The sequence below is a fragment of the Cololabis saira genome, chromosome 15 (assembly GCF_033807715.1).
Source record: "Cololabis saira isolate AMF1-May2022 chromosome 15, fColSai1.1, whole genome shotgun sequence".
NCBI classification, from domain to species: Eukaryota; Metazoa; Chordata; class Actinopteri; order Beloniformes; family Belonidae; genus Cololabis; species Cololabis saira.
In genome coordinates this window covers 15,606,446-15,626,964 of record NC_084601.1, presented here as the reverse complement: position 1 = coordinate 15,626,964, position 20,519 = coordinate 15,606,446, and the positions used below count along the sequence as shown (strand labels likewise).

The 20,519-nt window shown below is 41.0% G+C and overlaps 1 protein-coding gene across 3 annotated transcripts; it reads right to left on the bottom strand.

The window, feature by feature from the left end:
* Nucleotides 1–2,201: 2,201 nt before the first annotated feature.
* LOC133461639 (oxysterol-binding protein-related protein 3-like) lies at nt 2,202–20,118 on the bottom strand. 3 transcript variants are annotated; one of them, XM_061742775.1, is made up of 22 exons: nt 17,137–17,233; nt 11,745–11,935; nt 11,056–11,172; nt 10,347–10,400; nt 10,158–10,271; nt 9,861–10,007; nt 9,579–9,669; nt 9,260–9,363; nt 9,080–9,169; nt 8,814–8,967; nt 8,526–8,650; nt 8,307–8,438; nt 7,527–7,614; nt 6,852–7,087; nt 6,138–6,275; nt 5,678–5,741; nt 5,140–5,218; nt 4,874–5,018; nt 3,881–4,025; nt 3,651–3,777; nt 3,117–3,239; nt 2,202–2,963 (listed from the first exon to the last, which is right to left on the bottom strand). In XM_061742775.1, the coding sequence occupies exons 1-22, from the start codon at nt 17,216–17,218 to the stop codon at nt 2,867–2,869; spliced, it is 2,643 nt and encodes an 880-aa protein (XP_061598759.1). In that variant the 5' UTR covers nt 17,219–17,233; the 3' UTR covers nt 2,202–2,866. The 3 variants fall into 3 exon arrangements, with proteins under 3 accessions (XP_061598759.1, XP_061598760.1, XP_061598758.1); XM_061742776.1 differs by lacking the exon at nt 17,137–17,233 and adding an exon at nt 20,045–20,118 and having other exon boundaries at nt 8,307–8,650; XM_061742774.1 differs by having other exon boundaries at nt 8,307–8,650.
* Nucleotides 20,119–20,519: the final 401 nt, after the last annotated feature.

Genomic DNA, 20,519 nt, shown 5'->3' with positions numbered 1-20,519 from the left:
TATTTATTTATTTATTTGTTTGCCCCCCCCCCCCCTTTTTTTGAGAGTGAGAGAGATGGGGTTCTCCCATACCTGCCCCCGACCACCACCCACCACCACCACCACTCTTCCACCGCCATGTTTGAGTTGTGGTGTGAATGTTTATGCAGATTTGCTCTTGTAGGGTTTTTTCCAGACAGTACTGTGAATTCTGGCCCCACATCTCGACTCCCTTGGAAAACCTGTGGTTAATTGGGTTCGTTTTCTCTCACTTTCTCATCAGTCTCGATGAGCGTGAAAAAAGGATCAAAAAGACCGCTCAGGCGCCAACTTTTAAATGCATGAAAAAGGTTTATTATTATAAATTATATAACAAATGAAGGCATGAAACAGATCTGCAAAATCTGGGATCTTTCTGAGCCAATTGTGACAAAAGACAGTGACATGCTTTTATAGAGGATGAGACCGAAACCCTGTCTGGAGGAGCTGTTAACCATCAAACACCTTGACAGGTCTACCAACAGTAAAACTCATCAGTAAGAGAAATCAGGTTATAGGTCAAGGTCTATCTTTACTTCTTAACCAAATATCAGGATTAGCCAAATGCCCTGGAGGAAGGTAATTTTCTCCTCGCGATAGTGGAAATGCCCCGTTAATCCCATTCAGCTTGATCAGCAGCAACAGTGACGTCTCTGCTCGTGTCTTTACCCCTTAATAGTCTACCCACTTGAATGCTGCGCACCAGCATAGTGTCTAAAACCGCTATAGCTGATCTAAGACTTTCAGACTACAGTCTAGCACACACTGGTTTACCAAAAGGCACACTGGGGTTACTTTCATGTGTTAAACTGTGTGTATGCCTTCTTTTCACCTTTCCAAGCTGTGCATCAGTACGGTTTATATTAATGTGATATAAATAAACAGGGCTCATGGAAACCTAATCAAGGACACCCAACAGTAAGAGGGTGACCTCATCTACCAGATGAAAATATGAAGAAATGAATGTGAAAAGTCCCCTGTTTGCAGCTAATGATGTCATTTGAACCACATGTAAATTAACACAAATCGAAAAAAAAAAAGAAAAGAAACGGCACATTTATGTGCCGTTTCGTTTTGAATGTAAAATTAACACACTTAAAATGAACACAAATGTAATTAATGCATTAGTTGTAAAAACAAGTGGATAACACATGAAGACAGCTGGAGTCTTTCCATTTGTCACCTACAGTCACTTACGAATGACTTTTGTTTTCAGTCACGTTCCTTTCAGCTTCCACGTCATCGCATCAGGTTTAAAGATCTCCATGAACGTGATCAATCTAAAGACTGGGTGGCGTTCATTCGCATCGTGCATTTTTTTCCCTTTATAAACATTGATTTCTGTGCAGGAAAAGGTGAACATGTGTTTTTTTCTGTGTGTGCCTAAACTGTTTACATATCTGGCTCCAGCCCATCATTTCTTCCCTTCCTCCACTGATCAGAAAGCAGCTTTGTTTCCATCCCAGTCAAGTGAAAGTCATGTATTGTAATCAGAATGAAGTGCGTTGGACGCATTGAAAGCTGTAATAATCAGTGGTAACATTATGAAACTAATTATGGCAAAAAATCTGAAAAATATCATTCCTCAGCTGAAGTCGAGTGCATCCTCTCCTCATCCCGCCCATCAAACCGTCCCAACCTGTGATAACTTAATTACACTTCCACGGTAAAAGTAATAATCATAATAATGATTATTACAGCCATTCCAATCTATTTCCTCAAATACTTGAAAAAGAAATCGGTTCATAAACTGGAAAAATGTTGGATTTTAATATTTATAGGATTTCTAACCACCACCTTTGACACACTATGAAAGAGAGCCTAGGTAGGCAGCTGATTACCGTCCATCTAAACAGATAAACCGCTTTAAAAAATATATAATCTGTGTGGTTTTGGCTCATTATTGTTTTACCCAAATTTCAATCAGCTTCAAAATGACAAATCAAATTACAATATTCACGCCATAGCAAGTGAGATGATCCTTAATTTCCCTGAAGAGATGGTGACAACCAAAATCATGTAGTTGTGCTGAAGAAAACCACTGTACACCCCATACATCTGTCTTACCCACTCTAACCCTTAAAACAAGGTAATTTAATGTTTTTAGGCCTTTTTATCGGCATAATTACCAATAGATTTACTCATTTGTGAAAGCGGGACGAAAAAATAAAGCTTTGAGACAGTTTCATTCCTCCACTCACTGTACATTTTATTATTTTCAACAAGGAGCATTATTGCAGTTTTTTTTCAATAAAAAACTGTAGCCACAGTCCTATGATAGTCCTGACTGATTATAACAAGGCATCTAACCAAAAGAGGCTCGACTTCTTTTCTTTCTAATAATTGGAGCCATCTCTGTGTTGCAGAATTATTCAAAAGGTGACGATGCAGCAAGAGATGACCGGGTTGAGATTTTCTGTGCAGTTTCTGTTCCTTCTCTCTCTAGTAAAGTATCATGCTGACATCATCCAGTTTTCTGACTTAAAGTGTTTTTGCATAACTACCTCAGCAGTTTATTAAGAGCAGCGCTTCGGTAAAAGGCACTTTGGTAAATGCTGAGATGCACCAAACCAACATTGATTTGCATCTTTAATCTAAACTTGCACTGTGTAAATTACAGTAATAAATGAAAAAGAAAATGTACACACAGCTAAAATACACAATACTTGATGTTCTACAGGCTCTGCTCACACCGGTCCAGAAAGAGGAAGCAGATGGTCAGTCTGGATTGGTGTTACTGTGACACCGAGGTTGACCAGCCCCAGATTCCTGGATGCTGGTCTCAGTTCTCTTTTACACTTCCCTCTCTCCGAGAGGTGGGATTGGGGGGTTCGCTCAAATCCAGAGATCACCACAACACCGGGAAGTCCATTCTGCTGAACCCGGGGTCTCTGCGCGTCTCCCAGTATGTGTTGTTGCTCACCCAAGTGTCGTCCTTTGACTTTCTGTCCACACAAACGGCAGCAAAAGGAAATTGGTGAGTTTTAAATGATGAAAAGAGTTAAAAGTGACATATTTAGATAAACGCGATCTGAACATGTGAACGCAAACTGCTCATGAGGATTCACATGCTTGAAGGCACACGGAGACGAGCGTACATGAAAAAGCGCGGCTGATGTGTCATGTTATTGTCCTGCAGCACTTTCCTCCTCTCCCTCTGGAGCTGTTCAATCCTCTGTTTCTGCTCCTCCGCTCCGTCCACATTCCCCTCCTCCAGTAGCCTGGAAGAAATGCATACAGGCGGGGAACAGGTGAACAGGTGGCTCCATTACTCTAGTTAGCCCCCCCACACTCACAAATGAGAAAACTCTGTATACAAGTAATAAATATTAACCCAAATGAAAGAGCTTGAACCCCACTGCCTCAAAAATTCATTATAATATACATTATTTATGCTGGACGACAGTATTTCTTCATTCTCCTGTTGCCATGGTAATGTTCATATCGTTGATTTCACACCATATGGACTAAAACAAGACTTGGCGCACAACATTTATATTTGTGGAAAAAAGGTAAAGAAAAAAGGTTTGAGACAAAATGGTTGGATTTGAAAGCTTTAAATCTCAAACAGTCATATTGTACATTTTAAGAAGGAATTATGTCGACATAAATCAGGGAGTAAGAGCACAGACCTCTGGTCCAGCCGGAAGCGCGTGTCTGTGGGGGGCAGCAGCGGTTTTAAGTTGGAGTCCAGCTCATTTAGCTCCACTGCAAACTGGGTGAAACCGTAGTACTGGTCTTGGTTCACCGGCATGGGATCTGCAGACAGAAACACGTGCAATGAACGTGACGCGATATCCTGCGACATATTCTGATTGAACCGGTTTGTCGTAAAAAGCATTTCCGGGGAGGATTCACTCACTCGCTCTCCAGATACATGTGGCAGACGGTGGGTCTCCTTGAAATACCGACTCGTGCCATTTGCCAAAGAGGGAATGCACCACTTTCCCTTTTGAATCCGTAATCACACCCTCTATTTCATTTACCGCAGAGCTCCATGATCTTGCCTTAGAAGACAAACAGAAAATAAATGCTTGTTAAGAACAAGATAAATATCAGGGATATACTGTGTGGTCTGCTCCTCTTGTACCTATATATATATAAAAAAAAAAAAGGATGGAAGTATAGATCATGTTTGAGATGACGACAGCAAGAACTAATATTAAAAAGAGATGTACATCAGTTAAGGCTAGAGAAATTTGGAATAGTTGTAATAACAACCTAAAATATGTCGCTCTATCGTCAAGTTTAAGAAATTGTTTAAAGAAAATACTGTAAATAAATATAAAACACTATAATTATAAAGTATACTATCAAAAACATTCTAGGATGTGAAACGTCACTTTTATATTTTGTCTTACTTATTTTTTTCTTCTTTATGTATTGTTTGTTTCCACTGAGTAAAAGCTAATGTCTCATATTTTTGCTGATCATAAGAAAAAAGGGTAGGCACTATAAGCTACGGCTTCAGCCTACACCTTTTCGGCAAAAGAAATTTTGTTCCTTCCTTTTCATCTTGTTCTGTACAAGCCGAAATAAAGATTCATAACATAACATAACATCAACCCCTGTCCACTAGATGGCGCTGTTTCCTTTAGTATTAGCTGAAAATCAGTGTATTTTAAAAGGCTGTCAAGCAAAACTTCCTCAACTTTTAACACATGTGTAGCTAATAATCACATGATTAATTCCAACTAACTGCACTTATAAAAGGATGTGAAGAGAAGCTTATATGAATGTCAGAAACCAAAAGAACAAAGACATTTTTCTATAGTTTGTCTTTGCAGCACAGAATCCCCCTAAATTAAATCAGTTCACAGCAAAAACACCATTTACTAACTCTGCACCATCCTACCTTGATAAATGTCACTTTGCACTGACAGCCGTTACTGTTTACATTTTTGATAGCCATCTCTCCATAGTGTTCAATCCAGCGTTGACCACTCAGGATGTTATGGATGCAGGATGTCACTTTGTTCCATTCATAGTGGTCCCCAAAGCTGGAGAGATCACAGACACGCTGCGGTTATTGTGTCGAAAGCGCAGCACAATTACACACACATGATACAGACACCCGCATGTGCACGAAAACACACCCACACAGAATGAGTAAGGACCTACGCAGGTAGTGTGACATGTGTGGTTCCCATGGGAACTATTTCCATGGATTTCCCCCAGAATTTATTCTTCCATCGCACATCTAAAAGAGAAATTATCACAAATCAACGAGTGAGCCCATGTGACGATAGAGAGTACATGATCTTCGGGGTTGTTAATCTGATCCCCTCACCAACACAATAGCTTCATTTCATGCTGTTCCTTTATTTATGGACACATAAGCGGAAAAGAAAAGCCACACGTAGAAATCTTAAAAGATTGCAGTTGGTTGTTGGATTCCTTTTGAAAAACATATTCAAGTTCAAGCCATTAGACCTAACAAATGAGGTCAAATGCTTCGTGGTAATTCATTATACTTCATTTGACCTCATTTGTCATGATGATCTCACGATGAGAAATGAGGTTAAGTCTTCCACAGTAACTTTTTTTAAGAATTAAATATAAAACAGGGCACGGTGGGAGCAGCGAGGATAAAGAGGTGTGGGAGCACTGAAAGCGTCTACAAGTCGACCCAGGCAGTTCATACCGTACATGTCCTCACCTTGCCAAAAGCTGAAGTTCCTTGAATCGGAGTGACATGCTGACACAGGCGGGTGATGACTCACCTGGAAAGTGGAGAGATAATAAGGCTGCTTATCTAATGCTCCACGTGTATTTAATAGTCAATCGAAGCAAGCTGTTAATAATACTGTTAACTCTAAACCAGCTGCTCGATTTGTGTAACAGATGCGTTGATGAGCTCTGCAACGAACAAAAAAGGGCCTAGAAACATTACGAAGCCTGAAAATGCTCGAAGACAACTTGACTGAGATGTCGCAATCTTCTCACATGAGAAACTTTTTATCATCAGGAAAGATACAGATCAAATGTCTTCAAAAAAATTATTTTACTATGAAAATGTCTGAAACCCCCCCATAAGAACACTAAACATGCAGCCGTTCTTGAGAGGAGAGGAGAGTTCAGTCTGAATTGCAGAGCCATGTGTGCAGTGTGCCGTGTACCTGCTCGGCAATAAACCTGAAGCCCTTATCAGGTCTGTCACACTCGAACGTCTCTCCCAGCAGAGGGTTGAACGGCTTACTTCCTGCTCGATAATAGCTGGATGCATAGGCGGATATTGCAAACGTAGCAACATAAACCTGTGCGGGGAAAGGATGGAGAGCAAGAGTCAACAAGAAGTGCTGGATTTTCCCATACCATACATATTCATGACTAGTCCAGGTATGCACCGCTTTGCTTGTAAGTAACATGTGTTGATGTCAGAGGAGGATTTAAAGTTAATGTGTGCATCATGCCTGAAAGCCCCGTTTGTTTCAGATATGAATAAGACTTCTATGAATCAGTGCATGGAGATGGAAACTTTTTCAACTCATCCATTTCAAGTGCGAGTTGGTGTGAATGTTGGGGATTCTCAGCATTTAAAAGGGCAAATGTGCAAGACTATCTGGTCATCAGAGCTCGTCAGTCCGCCATGAACTGCTGTTTAATCATCAAAAGCTGATATAATAACACAGACATGGGACGCGTGGGGGAAATCTTTGTTAAGCGCTACAATATGGAGTCACATTCATACATTTCACTTAAGTGTGATATGGTATTCCGGTATTCCACATCTGTCTGTGAACAACTGGACAGCATGTCGGACAAAAAGTCCAAAAGGCAGGATCTGTGACGGTACGGGGCTGAAATGCAATCGTTAATGTAAATCTATTCACCATGCGCTGGTAGGGGTCCTCGGTCTGGTTTGCGGTATCCAGCAGGTCGCTGTACTCCAGCTCCTCGCACAGCCGCTGCAGGGTGTTGAGGGGCTCGTTGAGCTGCACAGGCATGGCCACCTTGGACAGGTCCTTGCCGATGTTGTTTTTCAGGATGTTCCACAGGCTCACGCTGCTGGTGGGGCAGGTGGACGGCAGCGTGGGGCGCCGGCGGGCCAGGGTCACTACACTGCTAACTGGAGGGCAAATACGTGGCGAGACAAGAGAAGGAAAGGGAGGTTTTTGGGTTATTTTTTTGTTTAACTATAAGTACTGTTGTCATAGTACTGTCGCATCATTAACTCTATTGAGAGACGAAGATTTATGCAGTGAAAATATAAAACTAGCATCATCTGCTGCAGTGAATTAACGATGACTATTCACAGATTCTGTGTCACTTACTGAATGATGAAACATCACATTGAGTTGGCAAACATGTCTAAAGTCAGCGGTGTTTATGTTCTGCACATGATGAGTAAGTGAGTAAATCAGCAGATAACAGATGGTATGAATTTATTTGATGCCGACTCTTTGTGTAAAGCTCACAGTCACAGAAATGCATGAAGACAATCTGTGGTGGAATAAACTTTATCCCCCACCCCCCCCACACACACAACTTTTATCTAAGTCATGCACCAGAGTTGTGTCTCTCGCTGCCTCCATCGTAGGTGTCCATGGAGACGCTGTCACTGACATCACTGACGTAAGAGTCATCGTCAGACACCTGCAGACAAAACAATCCATAAGGAAAGGTCAGCGAGCCTCTACAATTAAGAAATAAAGACAAAACTGTTTTATTTATTTTAGAAATACATTTAAAAAAAAGTATGAATTTCATAGTTTCCTTCTTAAGTAGACTCAGTTTTTGTTAATTCGTCACTGGCACATTTAAAATAATATGTTTATGGAGCAATTATATATTAAAAAACAACAACAAATAGTTAGACTGAAGTACTTCATTATTTTTTTTAGTTCTTATAAAAAGTTTGACCTTGTTTCCCAAGATGATTATCCATCTCATGGATGCCTACTAGTGTTCCTTATCGTACATTTGCGGCCATGACCCAGGTTGTATTTTTAAACATTGAGTCTATTTTTCTCTTTAAATTTGGTTAACTTCAAGGTTCAAGGTTCAAGGTTTTACTTTATTAGTCTCCCACGGGAGAAATTGGTCTCGGAGTAGAGGCCACAATGCTGCAACTTCATAGTGTATTTAAAATGTAAGAGATTTACTTTCAACACTGTAGTTGTGCATCTCCTGCATTGTACTCGGACAGAGTGCAATATAATCTACAGTTACACTTTCTGTGCAAGCATGGCATTGGGGAGATGGTTCAGCTGATTTTATGACAGATTCCTGCATTCAGCCTCGGCCGGGAGGAAGACAACAACAGCATGCATCAGGTACCGTCTGACCTCATTCTCAGATGAAGAAGACGAGATGAGGTACTCCTGAGCATCAAAGAACTCTGAAATAGACTCTGGAATAGATGCTTTGCTCTCATTGGAGACCTGGTGGACCAGCGAGTGGGGCGCATCTGCACAATCCTGATTAAAGACATGGGTTGAGAGAAAATTAGACAGATGCAGGATGGCGTCATTCAGCGCCAGGAGTTTTGATTTAGTGTCTCTCACCGAGGAGTAGCCAGCCTTCAAACCCATGACTTGAGCCGGCTGGGGGGCCTGCAGGTCGATGGTGTGCTTAAGCCTGTCTCTTTCTACTACCATGGAGCTATATGCTGATTTCAGAGTAACGTGGACTGGAGAGAATCGAGTAACCGATACAGGGAAAAAAAAGGAGGGGGAAAGGAGGTAGAGAGCTGTTATGGAAACCATGTTGCTATATAAAAGCAAAAGGCATGAAAAGCATTTTTGTCTCGACAGCAAACACATGCCCTAGCAGTGTGCCAGGCACGGACTCACTGTTGTTAGCCAGTCGGTAGAAGTCTTCCTGCAGACGAGACACGTCTGTGGGTGAATCTGGGGATACGGGACCGGGCTCCTGGGAGACTGTGGTGGATAGGTTGGGATTGGAGGCATGAAGGCGAGGAGACTGGGAGGAGATGCAGCTTGGGACCTGGTCGTCAAGCGCAGAGAAAGATGCGGCATTATTTTCACAAATATTCCCTCCATGATGTTGGTTTACTGGTATTAAAAAAATGCATAAAAAACAGAGGCTGCAAATGTACTTGTAGTGTGGGTTTGGCTTCTTTGCCATTATTTTTGGATCGCCATCTCCGTGGTCGCTTCTCTTTTTTGGGGATATCATATGTTGATGCCTGTTGTAGCAAAATAGATGCAGAAGTAGGATGAAGGAATATCCCTAGAAATTACTCTACGGCAAACTTAATACGGCTGTCTGTCCTTACTGGCAGTCCGCTGATGGCCGGAGCCGAGTATGTGCGGTGCACGACCTCCATGCTCTTAAGCAGCAGGTTGAGCTCCAGCAGATAAGATTCACATTCCTCCAACTCTGTGTGAAGAACAGATTATTATTAGATGAGAGTGAAGGTCCATGCAGGCACAATGAGGCAGGGAAGAACAGATCATTAAAGACTGCAGTGACACATGCTGCGGTTAAAACTGCTGACAATCTGCAACGACGGCCAAAACAAGCGACTATTTGAGAGTCAAGAAAGCAGAGAAGGGTGACAAAAAAAAAAAAGAAGAGAAGAAAAAGCAATCAACCTTTGCAGCACTTGTTCATGTCATCTGATGAGTGGAGCCAGGAGCTGACCATGGCCTGGTGGACCGAAGCCTGCTTGGTGAGCGTGGACCGCTGTTTGAGACAGAAAAGCAGGGTAAGGAAAAGAATGGTGCACTAAGTTTCTTTTTAACTGTATTAAAGTATTATTATTAGTTATTGTTAACTGTAACAATGCAAGCTTTGTAAAGCAAACGATTAGGCTGGCATGACACAACCTTTCGACTTTTTTTTCATCCGCCCCTCAACTCTGTTTGACAGCTTACTTTTCTAAGTGAATCACTGAGGGAGGGTGAGGCGTGAGGGTGGAAGAGGTGCCTCTCATGAGGATATGTAGAAATTTCATGCTGCCGAAACACTCGGTGGTGACGCAGCTTCGACACCCACTCCTCAAACAGCTCCGGAGACTTCACCTGTGTGCCAAAGAACCAGATTAGGAGATGCAAATCCAAGAAAGTCCCTGACTGAAAAGGCCTGCAGCTAGTGAGGCATTTGTTTAGTCTTTTCACAACTCGGGCACCACACTGTCCTATGGAGTTACACAAAACTTTTTAAGCATTTACCTTAAGGTGATAAATGTTGTCCTCCGTGTCCAGGTCGATGCACATGGCTTTCTTTTTGATTGACATGACGGAGAGGCCAACATCTATGCAGCCATGGATCTTTCCTTTCTGCAACTGTACAAGGATTTTTAGTTCCAACTTTTAAATGTTGTGAAATTGACAGACGGATATTTGTGAAGTGACACCTACATCATTTCCCCGCTTTGCATACTTCAAGATGCCTTTGTCCAAAACGAAGTATCTCTAAGTATCATGGAAACAAAAAAACACGATTACATTTTTTGATTTACATGAGTGATGTGATTCTTGCATTTTGAAGAGTTAAATTAACAAAAAACGCATGCAGACATTGTGCATTAAAACACCAAATTTCCCTCAAATGTGCCATTCAAGTTAGACAACAGCAGCAGTGAGCTTGAAGATCACACAGACGTAACCACAGAGTCCAAGCGCGTTTTAGCCTTACAAGCAGAAGTGTACGCTGACATGGCACTCTGACGGAGCTAAAGGACCCGTTATCAGTAAAGTGGACAATAAAGCGTCAGTTCTATGGTGATGCGCTGCAGAGTATGCATGAGTGTCCACTCACTAGCGGTGGGGGGGGGGGGTGAGTCAAGGCTACAGTATAATCAGCTGGAAGTGAAAGAAACGGACAGAAGGAAATATATAGCAATGCATGACAAAGTGGAGGAAATGTGGGAATAACTTGAGGCATTCAAAGATAGAAGGATAGAGATGTAGTTAGTCATTCTGAGATGACAATATGGTTTGCTATTTATTTACTAAACTACATTAAGACAATTGAATCAAACCGATTGAGTTTACTATAAACAGACTGCGGCAGAGATCCCGCTGATGTTGCTGCCCGAAGCTTTAAGATGCCTGCTGAGGCTTTCACCTTGTGCCATCCTTTCATCGGCCACTTCCTCCTCTTGAGCAGAAAACCCTCATGTTTGTCCGGCTCCTGCATGCTGGCAGGAACCCCGCGCAGGCCCTCCACAATCTCCCAGCTGTCCTGAAGGGGAAGACACACGGGCAGCAATCCATGAGATACATGGGAAAGTGAAATCTTTTCCCTGCAAATAACAGCGGCGTGCACACAGGTGTATCTCAGCAAACAAACACCTACCTGTCACAGTGTTTGCTGCCACTTGGCAACGGTCTCCGAAGCCTCGTAAACTGCTGCACCAACGCAAACAAAAGTTGCATTGGTGCAGCTGTTGGCCCCGCTGCAGTTGCTTTGCTCTGCCATAGACAGAAGTCACACTGCACAAAGAACTGCTTGACGGTGGGGTTGAACAAGGTTTTTAAAATAAGCCTTTCGAGGAAAGCCATTGTGGGGGATTTTCATTTTTTAAATAGTTTTTCCACACTTCACGAGCTGAAGTCCAACCAATCAGATATTTTTCCAAGTTAATAGTGTTTCCTTTAGCTACATCCAAAACCGTGACTCTCGATGGCACAAGAGCGATGCCAAAGGACGCATAGCGCTGCTATGGACAACCTTACGGGTAACATGGTGCAAATTAAAGGCCCCGTAATGAAAACTGGGGAAATAAATCAATCAATTCATTTCAAAAAAGGTACCTGGTGGCTGTCGTGTTTGGAGGAGCTGCTGCTGTCGCTGTGAGTGGGCGACGGCGACGTCATCTTTCTTGCAACTCGGCTGCTCTCTGCCGAGTGTTGTCTTGTCTCTGTGGAAACGCCGAAAACCGAGATCACAGCCAAGCCACCGGGAGCCCCGCTCTGACCTTTGAAGGCCAAGCCAACAGTCAGCACTGCAGAGAAAGGTTACAAGCAGGAAGGATTATTACACCTATTGTAAAGAGACGCGCAGCTGAGGAATCTTTTATCATGTGTCTGACTGACTTTAAGATTCCCAAAGACAAAAGTAGCAGAGTTTTAGGGAAGCTTGACACAAATATCCTGACTACAATCATTATCACGAGCTCTCACACTATGAATAGATGTGCTCCGAATGCTGCGTGTCCTTCTGCGGACTGTTTTGATTCATGAGAACTAAGTATATGCACAAGTTCAAACAAAAGCTTTAAAGTCAGTATTTATGGCCGTGGCAGAACCGATCAAAGACCCACTTACTTTGATCGCTGCTCTTGTATTGTGATGGAAGCATGTGAGAGCTGAAAATGCAGCCACGATAACCCGCACAACACCAAACAAGCAAAACTGTGATGATATTATAAAAGAATCAAACACTAAACTGTCTGACTTTGGAGCACACTAGCTGCAACTTCAGCATCGTTAATGCCAAACTCTCTCAGGTTAAAACATCACATGAGGCCATAATGATGACGTTAAGAGTTAAGCATTTGAGACCAGTACCGATGTTTTATAATCCCATGTTCCTTATCTTCCATCCATGCATATTTATACGCGCTTGTATAACACCAAGAGGCTTCAACTGCACACGCGTACAATTTGGCAGTCATTCCACTTGCATACAGTGTTTTGTGCCCCCCCCCCCATCTTTCTTCCTCTTTCAACATGTTACAGGTTGGATGGGGTATACCAGGTGTCCCAGGTGGCAGACATGAAAACTATACATAGTTTGAGGACAACTGTGAGTATATGCAAAGACAGACACGTGGATACATTCTCTTCCCATCAGCTTCATAAAAACAATCAATATGTGATCAAAGTGTAGACTTTCAGCTCATTTTCTCTTGGACAATGGTCTTTCATTTAGATCATGTATTTTAAAGAGAAATATCTTCTTTCTGGCTACCATGAATGGCTGATTACTGCCCTCAAGCATGATGCATCAGAACTGAAATGTTAACACCACCACATTTTAGGGTGAAATAAATCACTGTAATTCCAGAAACACACACTCACACTGTGATGCAACACCTTTCTTCATCCCAAATGTTATATCCCAACCTGCCTGCGTGCTGTGTGTTAGATAGGCCTCTGTGTGTGTTTAAATACCCCTCCCTTTGTTTGCTGGTCCTGTCAAAAGGTCTGTTTCCATGGATGAGCGTTGCACATATGAGAAATGAATTCCTGTCTTCTGGGAAGTCCTGCCGCCTTTGCGCCTGCGCGAACGCATGCAAATCTGTGTAGACTTGTGGATTTTTATATCTAGAGCTACAACCTCTACAAGTGCGCTGGTGGTTTAAATGAGTGTGTGTGTTTATTTTGAAGTTCCCCAAGGCCTTGCTCACAGTCTGCAGCCTGCCGAGTACAGGACATGAGTCATCAACAGAAAGAATGTGCTCCCTGCTTCGATACCTCTGACACACCATAACACCAGGCTAGCTACAGTAAACACTACTAAAAGCAGACTGAACACACCGACGGCCCACTTACTTCACAGCTCCGGGGCACAGGCTAAAAGGACAGACAGCACATTTGAGTAGGTTTCCAAAAGATAACCTTGGAGGAGTTCGATTTAGCTCATCAAGCTGTTCAGTTTGCACTTTTCAGGCCAATATTTGCTTGCTGTCTTCAGCTTCATCCGACGATTTACTGACATAAAGCAAAATTAGAATACATTACATAAAATATTTGCATATTACAGCCATTTAAATGCACCTATATGTAGTATTTGAATATAACAACACAAAGTACATTAGTTCAACCATAAAACTGTTTGTTTTTGCACTTGGTACAGTAGCTTAGTGTCGATTTTACAGCTCCATCTTAAATCTTATAATAAAACCAAATGTGCTGGAGTAGAAGCATCAGATCCTTTCTACACTTCCTCATTATTTTTCTCTTTCAACTTAATAGCAAAATTTACAACCACGCACTTCCTGAGAGTAAAACCTCAACAACAACAAAAAACTAAAAAAAAATCCCTTCAGTTCATCAGTGAGAATATTTTTCATCGAGGACTCAGAGCCTCATGATACTCCTGCACTTTACTAGCTTGTGTCGAATCTCTTGTAAAAGCTACAAAAGGACTATCTGCTGTATATAAACTGTGAACGAAGCAGAGACATGAGTCTCTTAACATCTCACTTACGAGTTCCCCCACTGAGTGATTACTGCAGGACTGTACACCACCGAACCTCCGGCGCTGAAAGACCAGGAGAGTTTATGTTCCTTGCTTCTGGTGTAACATAATGCAAGTCAATCATTAATCCCCCAGCACCTCGTTAATGGTCTCTTAACAGTGAATATTGTGGCAGAGGGCCAATGCTAAATAATCACAAGGCCAAAATAAGGGGCTAAAGGGCTTAAAAGTGGTGGAAAAGTGACTATTTTGCACCTTTGCATTAAGTGTCAGAACTTGTGAGACTTGTGAGATCAGCTGATAAGATGAAGGAAAGAGGGAGAGAAAAGATCAACAGTTTGGTCACTACTTATTAGACCACAGAGCAACATTTAGCAGCACTATGGCTGCCTGGTTGAACAATCAACTTGCCAAGATGAGTATGTGCACATCTGTTCTGTCCACTTTAGTTTCAATTTTCTTCTGCTGTGCAAAAGTACCTAAAAGGCCCCTGAATTGTGCCCATTTTTTTTCTTTATGTCCCCCTGTTGAAATGGGACTGTCAAGTTTAAAAAGGAAAGTGAGGGTTAGACTAAGAACAGATGTGCACAAGTTACTGGATTTATGTATACAATTAAAACGGAACCACAACTTAACCAAAACCATTTTTAAGATAAGCATGACTACATTAAGTACAGTTTATATATACAAATTTAAAAATCCTGGGATCTGTTTAAAGCAAAGTCAAATGTTAATGTCACACAGCTTAAGGCTGACACCTGAAAGATGGCCAGGCTGGAGTTTCCAGTACTGTCATGACAAACACGAGGACTTGGATGGAGCAGCCTCTCCATTAGGGCTGGGCGATATATCGAGATTTTAATATATATCGATATATTTTCAAACACGATATGGTACGAGACAATATCGTTTATATCGATTTAAAAAAAAAATATATATATATATATTTTTTTACATATCTTTTTTTTTTTTTACATTTTTTTTTTTCATGATTTTGATATAGCTTATTTTGTGACAAATTGACTTGAATGTTTTATTTGAGATTTGCACAAATGTTTTGTTATTTGCATAACTGTCAACCTCAGTGGAAAAGTCTGCCTGTTACTGTCTACATTGTATTAATTGCACAGTGTAATTTAATTTAATTGTTATGCAGGAAAGGGATATTTGTTTTATTTTATTCAAGAAGCATTTTTATTCTATATATGCAGGCAGTTTATTTTTATTTCATTTGTTTTATACATTTTGATATTGTGCAGACCTCTGTTAACAAAGGCACCTGTGTGACATTTGGCACGAGGCTTTTTATTAAAACTGACTGTTTTTTTAAGGGTTTGCCTCAGAAAAAAATGAAGCTAACAGAGATGCTATGCTATAATGCTTTGGGGGAAACCCCAATTATGGCACGGAAAAAATATCGAGATATATATCGAGTATCGCCATTCAGCTAGAAAATATCGAGATATGACTTTGTGTCCATATCGCCCAGCCCTACTCTCCATCCACTTTCTGCCACATGTTCTTGCATCAGCACGACCTGCATCTTCAACCTGACAGTCTACATAGCTGTATATCCTCCCCATTACTGCTTTGCAAGGGCTGAAAAAAGATCCTTACAGATTTCAGAATTATCAGGCTAAATCTGTGGATGATCCAGTGATTATCAGAAAGCAGCATAAGAAGCTTTAAATAGACTTGCATCTGGCAACACGTATTTATAGTTCAAACAAAAATGGAGAAACGGATGTCTAGCAGCATATAGTTTTGACATGGTTGATGGCAGCTGTATTTATCTGTCTGCTGACTTCAAGTGTAAATGATGATAGTTGAGACTGCTTTGAAACTATTTTAATCCTATCTGAAAGGGAGAAAAGATGTCTGTTTCTGAAACAAAGTCAGAGAAAAACAACTAATGTGATTATCTGCAGTTGATCAAAAGCGACAAAACAGCCCCAATATGTCATGCAATATATTTCTGTATCTACTAAGTGAGCAAGTCTGAGAAAAGACATACCCTCAGTTTCCTGACCAACATATTTTTCAAAATCTGCTTCACAAAAGACGCCTTTTGTATTTCCTGCTGAGACAAGGGACACTTTGTGTGAAAGCTCAATCCCAGGTTGCTATGGATACAAAAAAGAAAAAGAAAACTCAAGGCCCCAACATATTTAGTTTGTTTTTTGTTAATGAAAAATGTGAGGGCATCAACATGGGACTGTTTATAGACGCTGCACCAGCAGAAAGACGATTTCACATGAATTTCTGCGACAGTCGCTGCTCCTGAATGGATGTAGGCCACTACATCCTTCAACTTCATACAGGCACAGGTGGGCTATTCTCAGAGCAACCACTTGGCATATTGGCCGAGTCCGTATTTACCAGCTTTTCAGTGGGTGTTGTGTAAAGGAGAAAAAGTGACACAGAGATAAATCAGTGATTCATATCAGCCACGTTGGACTTTTATGTCCCAGAATTGGAGCAGCGAAGAAAAGAAAAAAGGGAAAGAAAAAAAAAGTCAGCTGGACAGCAGTCAGCTGATCGACATAAAACAGACTCTGTGACACAATCGTGCTTTAGATAATAGCAGTGCTAGAGGACAAGCCTGCACACCTGGAGCAGGAAATGTATCTCTTGCTCAAGAGCACTTTAGCAAGGAGGATGGATGTTAACAAATGTGACTGTGTATGAAAATACTTTCCAATATTTCAATATAATGTATAAAATAAAAGCCATTTATAACATGTGTAACATGTGCAGGTATAACATATGAATAACCTGAAAAGATCTATGTGTAAAGACTGAATCAATTTCGTTCACAGCCATTTCCACCGGTACAGAACCTATTAAACCAATTGCAAGAGAACAGAGGCGGCTTTACGCAATGACTCATACCGGAGCATCCAACAGCAACTAAACAACCAAGACAAAGACAGTTGCAGAGTTGATGACAACACCTTGGAATAGCAGGTTTTCACTGCAAAACCAACAGCAGTCATTCACCTGCATTGCTAATCCACTGCCCATCCTTTTTAATGCGTTTCGTATGGATGTTGCTCTGTGTATGTCGCACACTTTCTCCCATTGGTTGTGTGCCTATCCAGTGGCATCCAGCTGCAACCTTTGGTGCTGTACCCATGGGAGTCAGACCCAGAGTAAAAATTAATTGTACCAAAGAAGAAAAAAAAAAGTTATGGTGGCATGTGGCTGAAGAAAAAAAAACATACAGTATACCAAACATTTGGACACCTCTTCTCATTCAAACAAATGGGGAAGTGTGTCCAAACCTTTGGTCTGTACTGTATATAGCAAATTAAGAAAATAGACTTTCTTTTACTGTGAAGGTTCTTTTTTTTTTTTATAAATGACCCATTTCTATGAACTATCACATCTTGGCTATTATGCTACACAACTGGTTTAAATGCACAAAACACCATGGTTTTGGTGTTGATAATGTGTAACAGTAATACCCTGGCTGTTTAATGTTGACAGTCACATTCATATAATACCTTTCTATTCAGCCAAGTTATCAATGCCAAAAATCAGTGATCAAACTAGTAGGAATTTAGGTTTTTCATACATCAAGTCGCTCTTCAGATCTGACTTTATTTCACAGAGCTGTTATGGAAATTTAAATGAGGGGGGAACAAGCGGTCACATTTAAAACTATGAGGACATATTGTGCTAGTAATCTCTTCTGAAGCTGTAATATTTCCATAAAATCCTTGTTGGCTCTAATATCAAGTAGATGTTATTTTCCCACTTTGCCCTTGTTGAGTCTGCATGACAATCAATGACAACATAGACCATAAAGTCAGAGCAATTTATTTCGAATCAGACACCTCTCCATTAAAATGAGAAAGCACCAATCAAGTTGCAAAACAAAGCTAAAGCAATATTACTTGAGTGTTTATTTTCTTTCATTGCTAGTTTAAGTGTTACATTTCCCCAACCACAGCTGAAAGTACACTGAAAAAACAGAGTACTATAGGAGTAAACATTGTTAAACTTCACAAGAAAAAGGCTGAAAGTTGGAAAATCCTTTATGTTCATTTTGTTTTGATTATATAAACAAAAACTGGAAACTGGAACTAAACAGATGCTCTTTGTAGATAACTAGATCATTTACAGTAACTAGAGGATCTGCATTACAATTGAACCAATTTCCCAACTATTACTTCTGTAATGTGAAATCATTCACATATAATAGCCTCGCTGGGAAATTAAACGTGTTAAACGTACAGGGCTGCAGTTGTGTTTACTCATGGCTTTAGCTCTGGGTTTGCAAGGCGGCACAAAAGCCTATATCAGTGAATGTGATGCCATCACTGCTCATGCATAAAATGATCTTGTCTGGACCAGGAGGTGCTCAAGACCGGTATCGACTTACAGTATAATGAGAACAAAGTCACTCAGGCTCCACAAAAACCACACAGAAAGGATTATCTCAGAGCTGATTTTGTTTGGTTTTGATTGAGCACTTAATGTTAATCATTTCATTTGCAGCCTGCAGGAAAACCATCTCTACTAAACATGTAAACTACAAAGTCTTCCGTAAATAAAGCTGAACAGGCTCAGTCAGGGGCGAAAATCCCGTTTCATAGTTGGGGGGGACAATAAACAGTAACATTTTAGAGAATAAATCCAGGGGGGGACAAGGAATAAAAGTCTTAGCCTTCCTTTAATACAGTATTTTGACATTTTCATCTCTATCTCGCAAACAGGCAGAAGACCTTTCTAAGAGTAATACAAAACAATGGTATTAGGTGGAAGGTGGCAATAATACAGCACATCTGACATAATACACTGCAAAAACCCAAAATCTTAACAAGAATATCTGTCTTATTTCTAGTTAAAATGTCTCATTTTTAGTTAAAAAAAATCTCATTACACTTAAAACAAGACTCACTGGAAAAAACAACAATTTTCACCTGTTTCAAGTAGATTTTCACTTGAAATAAGTAGAAAAATCTGCCAGTGGAACAAGATTTTTTTTGCTTGTAATAAGAAGATAAATCTTGTCCCACTGGCAGATTTTTTTTACTTATTCCAAGTGAAAATCTACTTGAAACAGGTGAAAATTGTAGTTTTTTTCCCAGTGATGAGTCTTGTTTTAAGTGTAATGAGATTTTACTGTTTATTATTATTTTCGATTTCGGTTTTGGCCGCAAATTTTCATTTTGGTGCATCACTACTAAATACTACTACATTGTTACAAAATTATTAATTCTGTCTCAAATTATTCTAGGGGGGGACAGCTTTACTAATGGGGGGGACTTGTCCCCCCTGTCCCCCCCGGGATTTTCGCCCCTGGGCTCAGTGCAATCTCACCATTTATTATTATAAATGGGCAGAACAATTATAATAATAAAAAATAAGTGCTATTTGATTATATCGTGGGGAATCTCAAAAGAGAAGTGATTAATGCACATAAATCAAATATGTATTAAGTCCACAGGGACTACAGGTGGCTCCTGCTGCCAACACGGCAAGTCAAACTTGTCAGCGTTTACAAAACGTCCTAGGATTTCCCTATCGGCGAGATTCATGAAGCTTCGACAAAACAATCTCAGTTTTAATGTATATAAGCAGACTCTCCCGCAACAGCCGAGGTCAAAATATCAAGAGCAGCGCATTAGTAATTCTATCGAAAGAGATATTTCACGCTGAAGCCGGAATTATGGTCTGCGTTAAATCGACGCAGAGCCTACGGCGTAGGGTACGCTGTAGGCTCTGCGTTGGTGTAACGCGGGACCATAAATCAGCCTTGAGCGTCAGCGGCGGGCAGCGCGACCAGCGATGTCAGCTCTGCCGCTTCATTCAAGCGGAACACCGGAGGAGCAGACCCACTTTTACCTGAGTTTTGAGAGTTAATAAATATATAAAAAAAAGACAGATATGGTCAACTTACGGTTATTTGGCGACAGCTACCACATCCTTCCCGGCAGCGCTGCGTTACAGGCTCTCCCTCGTTTCACAGCTCCAGCAGAGACTCGCTCAGGGGGAGGGGCTTGGTCGAGCAGCAGTTGACTGACATCCCTCTTGACCAATCACAGCCAGGGATTAGAGTGAGGGGCGGGGACAAATACGTGCAATTTAAAATAATGGGCGGGCTGGCTCGTTTAACTGAAGTGACGTAGACAACAATGTAAAAGAAAGGAAACTAATCAAGGTGAGAGTTTAAAGTCAGCCAAGTCAGACAGAGTGGCAGGTACATTCCGGAGCTACAGAGGTTAAGGCCCTTTAAATTAACACATAGTTTGCTAAGATCTTCATTTCCATTTAAACAACCAGACTTTTACTCTTAAAGCCAATTACATATACATTTTACTTTCTGAAAGCTCCTTCTGCCATTATTTTGTATGTTCCCGATTTTGCACCCAACA

What these genes read in the sequence shown, in the direction of transcription:
- LOC133461639 (XM_061742774.1), bottom strand. Translation starts at nt 17,218, where the DNA reads ATGGGAGAAAGTGTGCGACATACACAGAGCAACATCCATACGAAACGC. An exon ending in ATGCAAAGCGGGGAAATGAT is followed by an intron (nt 10,272 to 10,346) that starts GTAGGTGTCACT and finishes ATCCTTGTACAG; the next exon opens with TTGCAGAAAGGAAAGATCCA. An exon ending in GAACTTCAGCTTTTGGCAAG is followed by an intron (nt 5,219 to 5,677) that starts GTGAGGACATGT and finishes TTTCTCTTTTAG; the next exon opens with ATGTGCGATGGAAGAATAAA.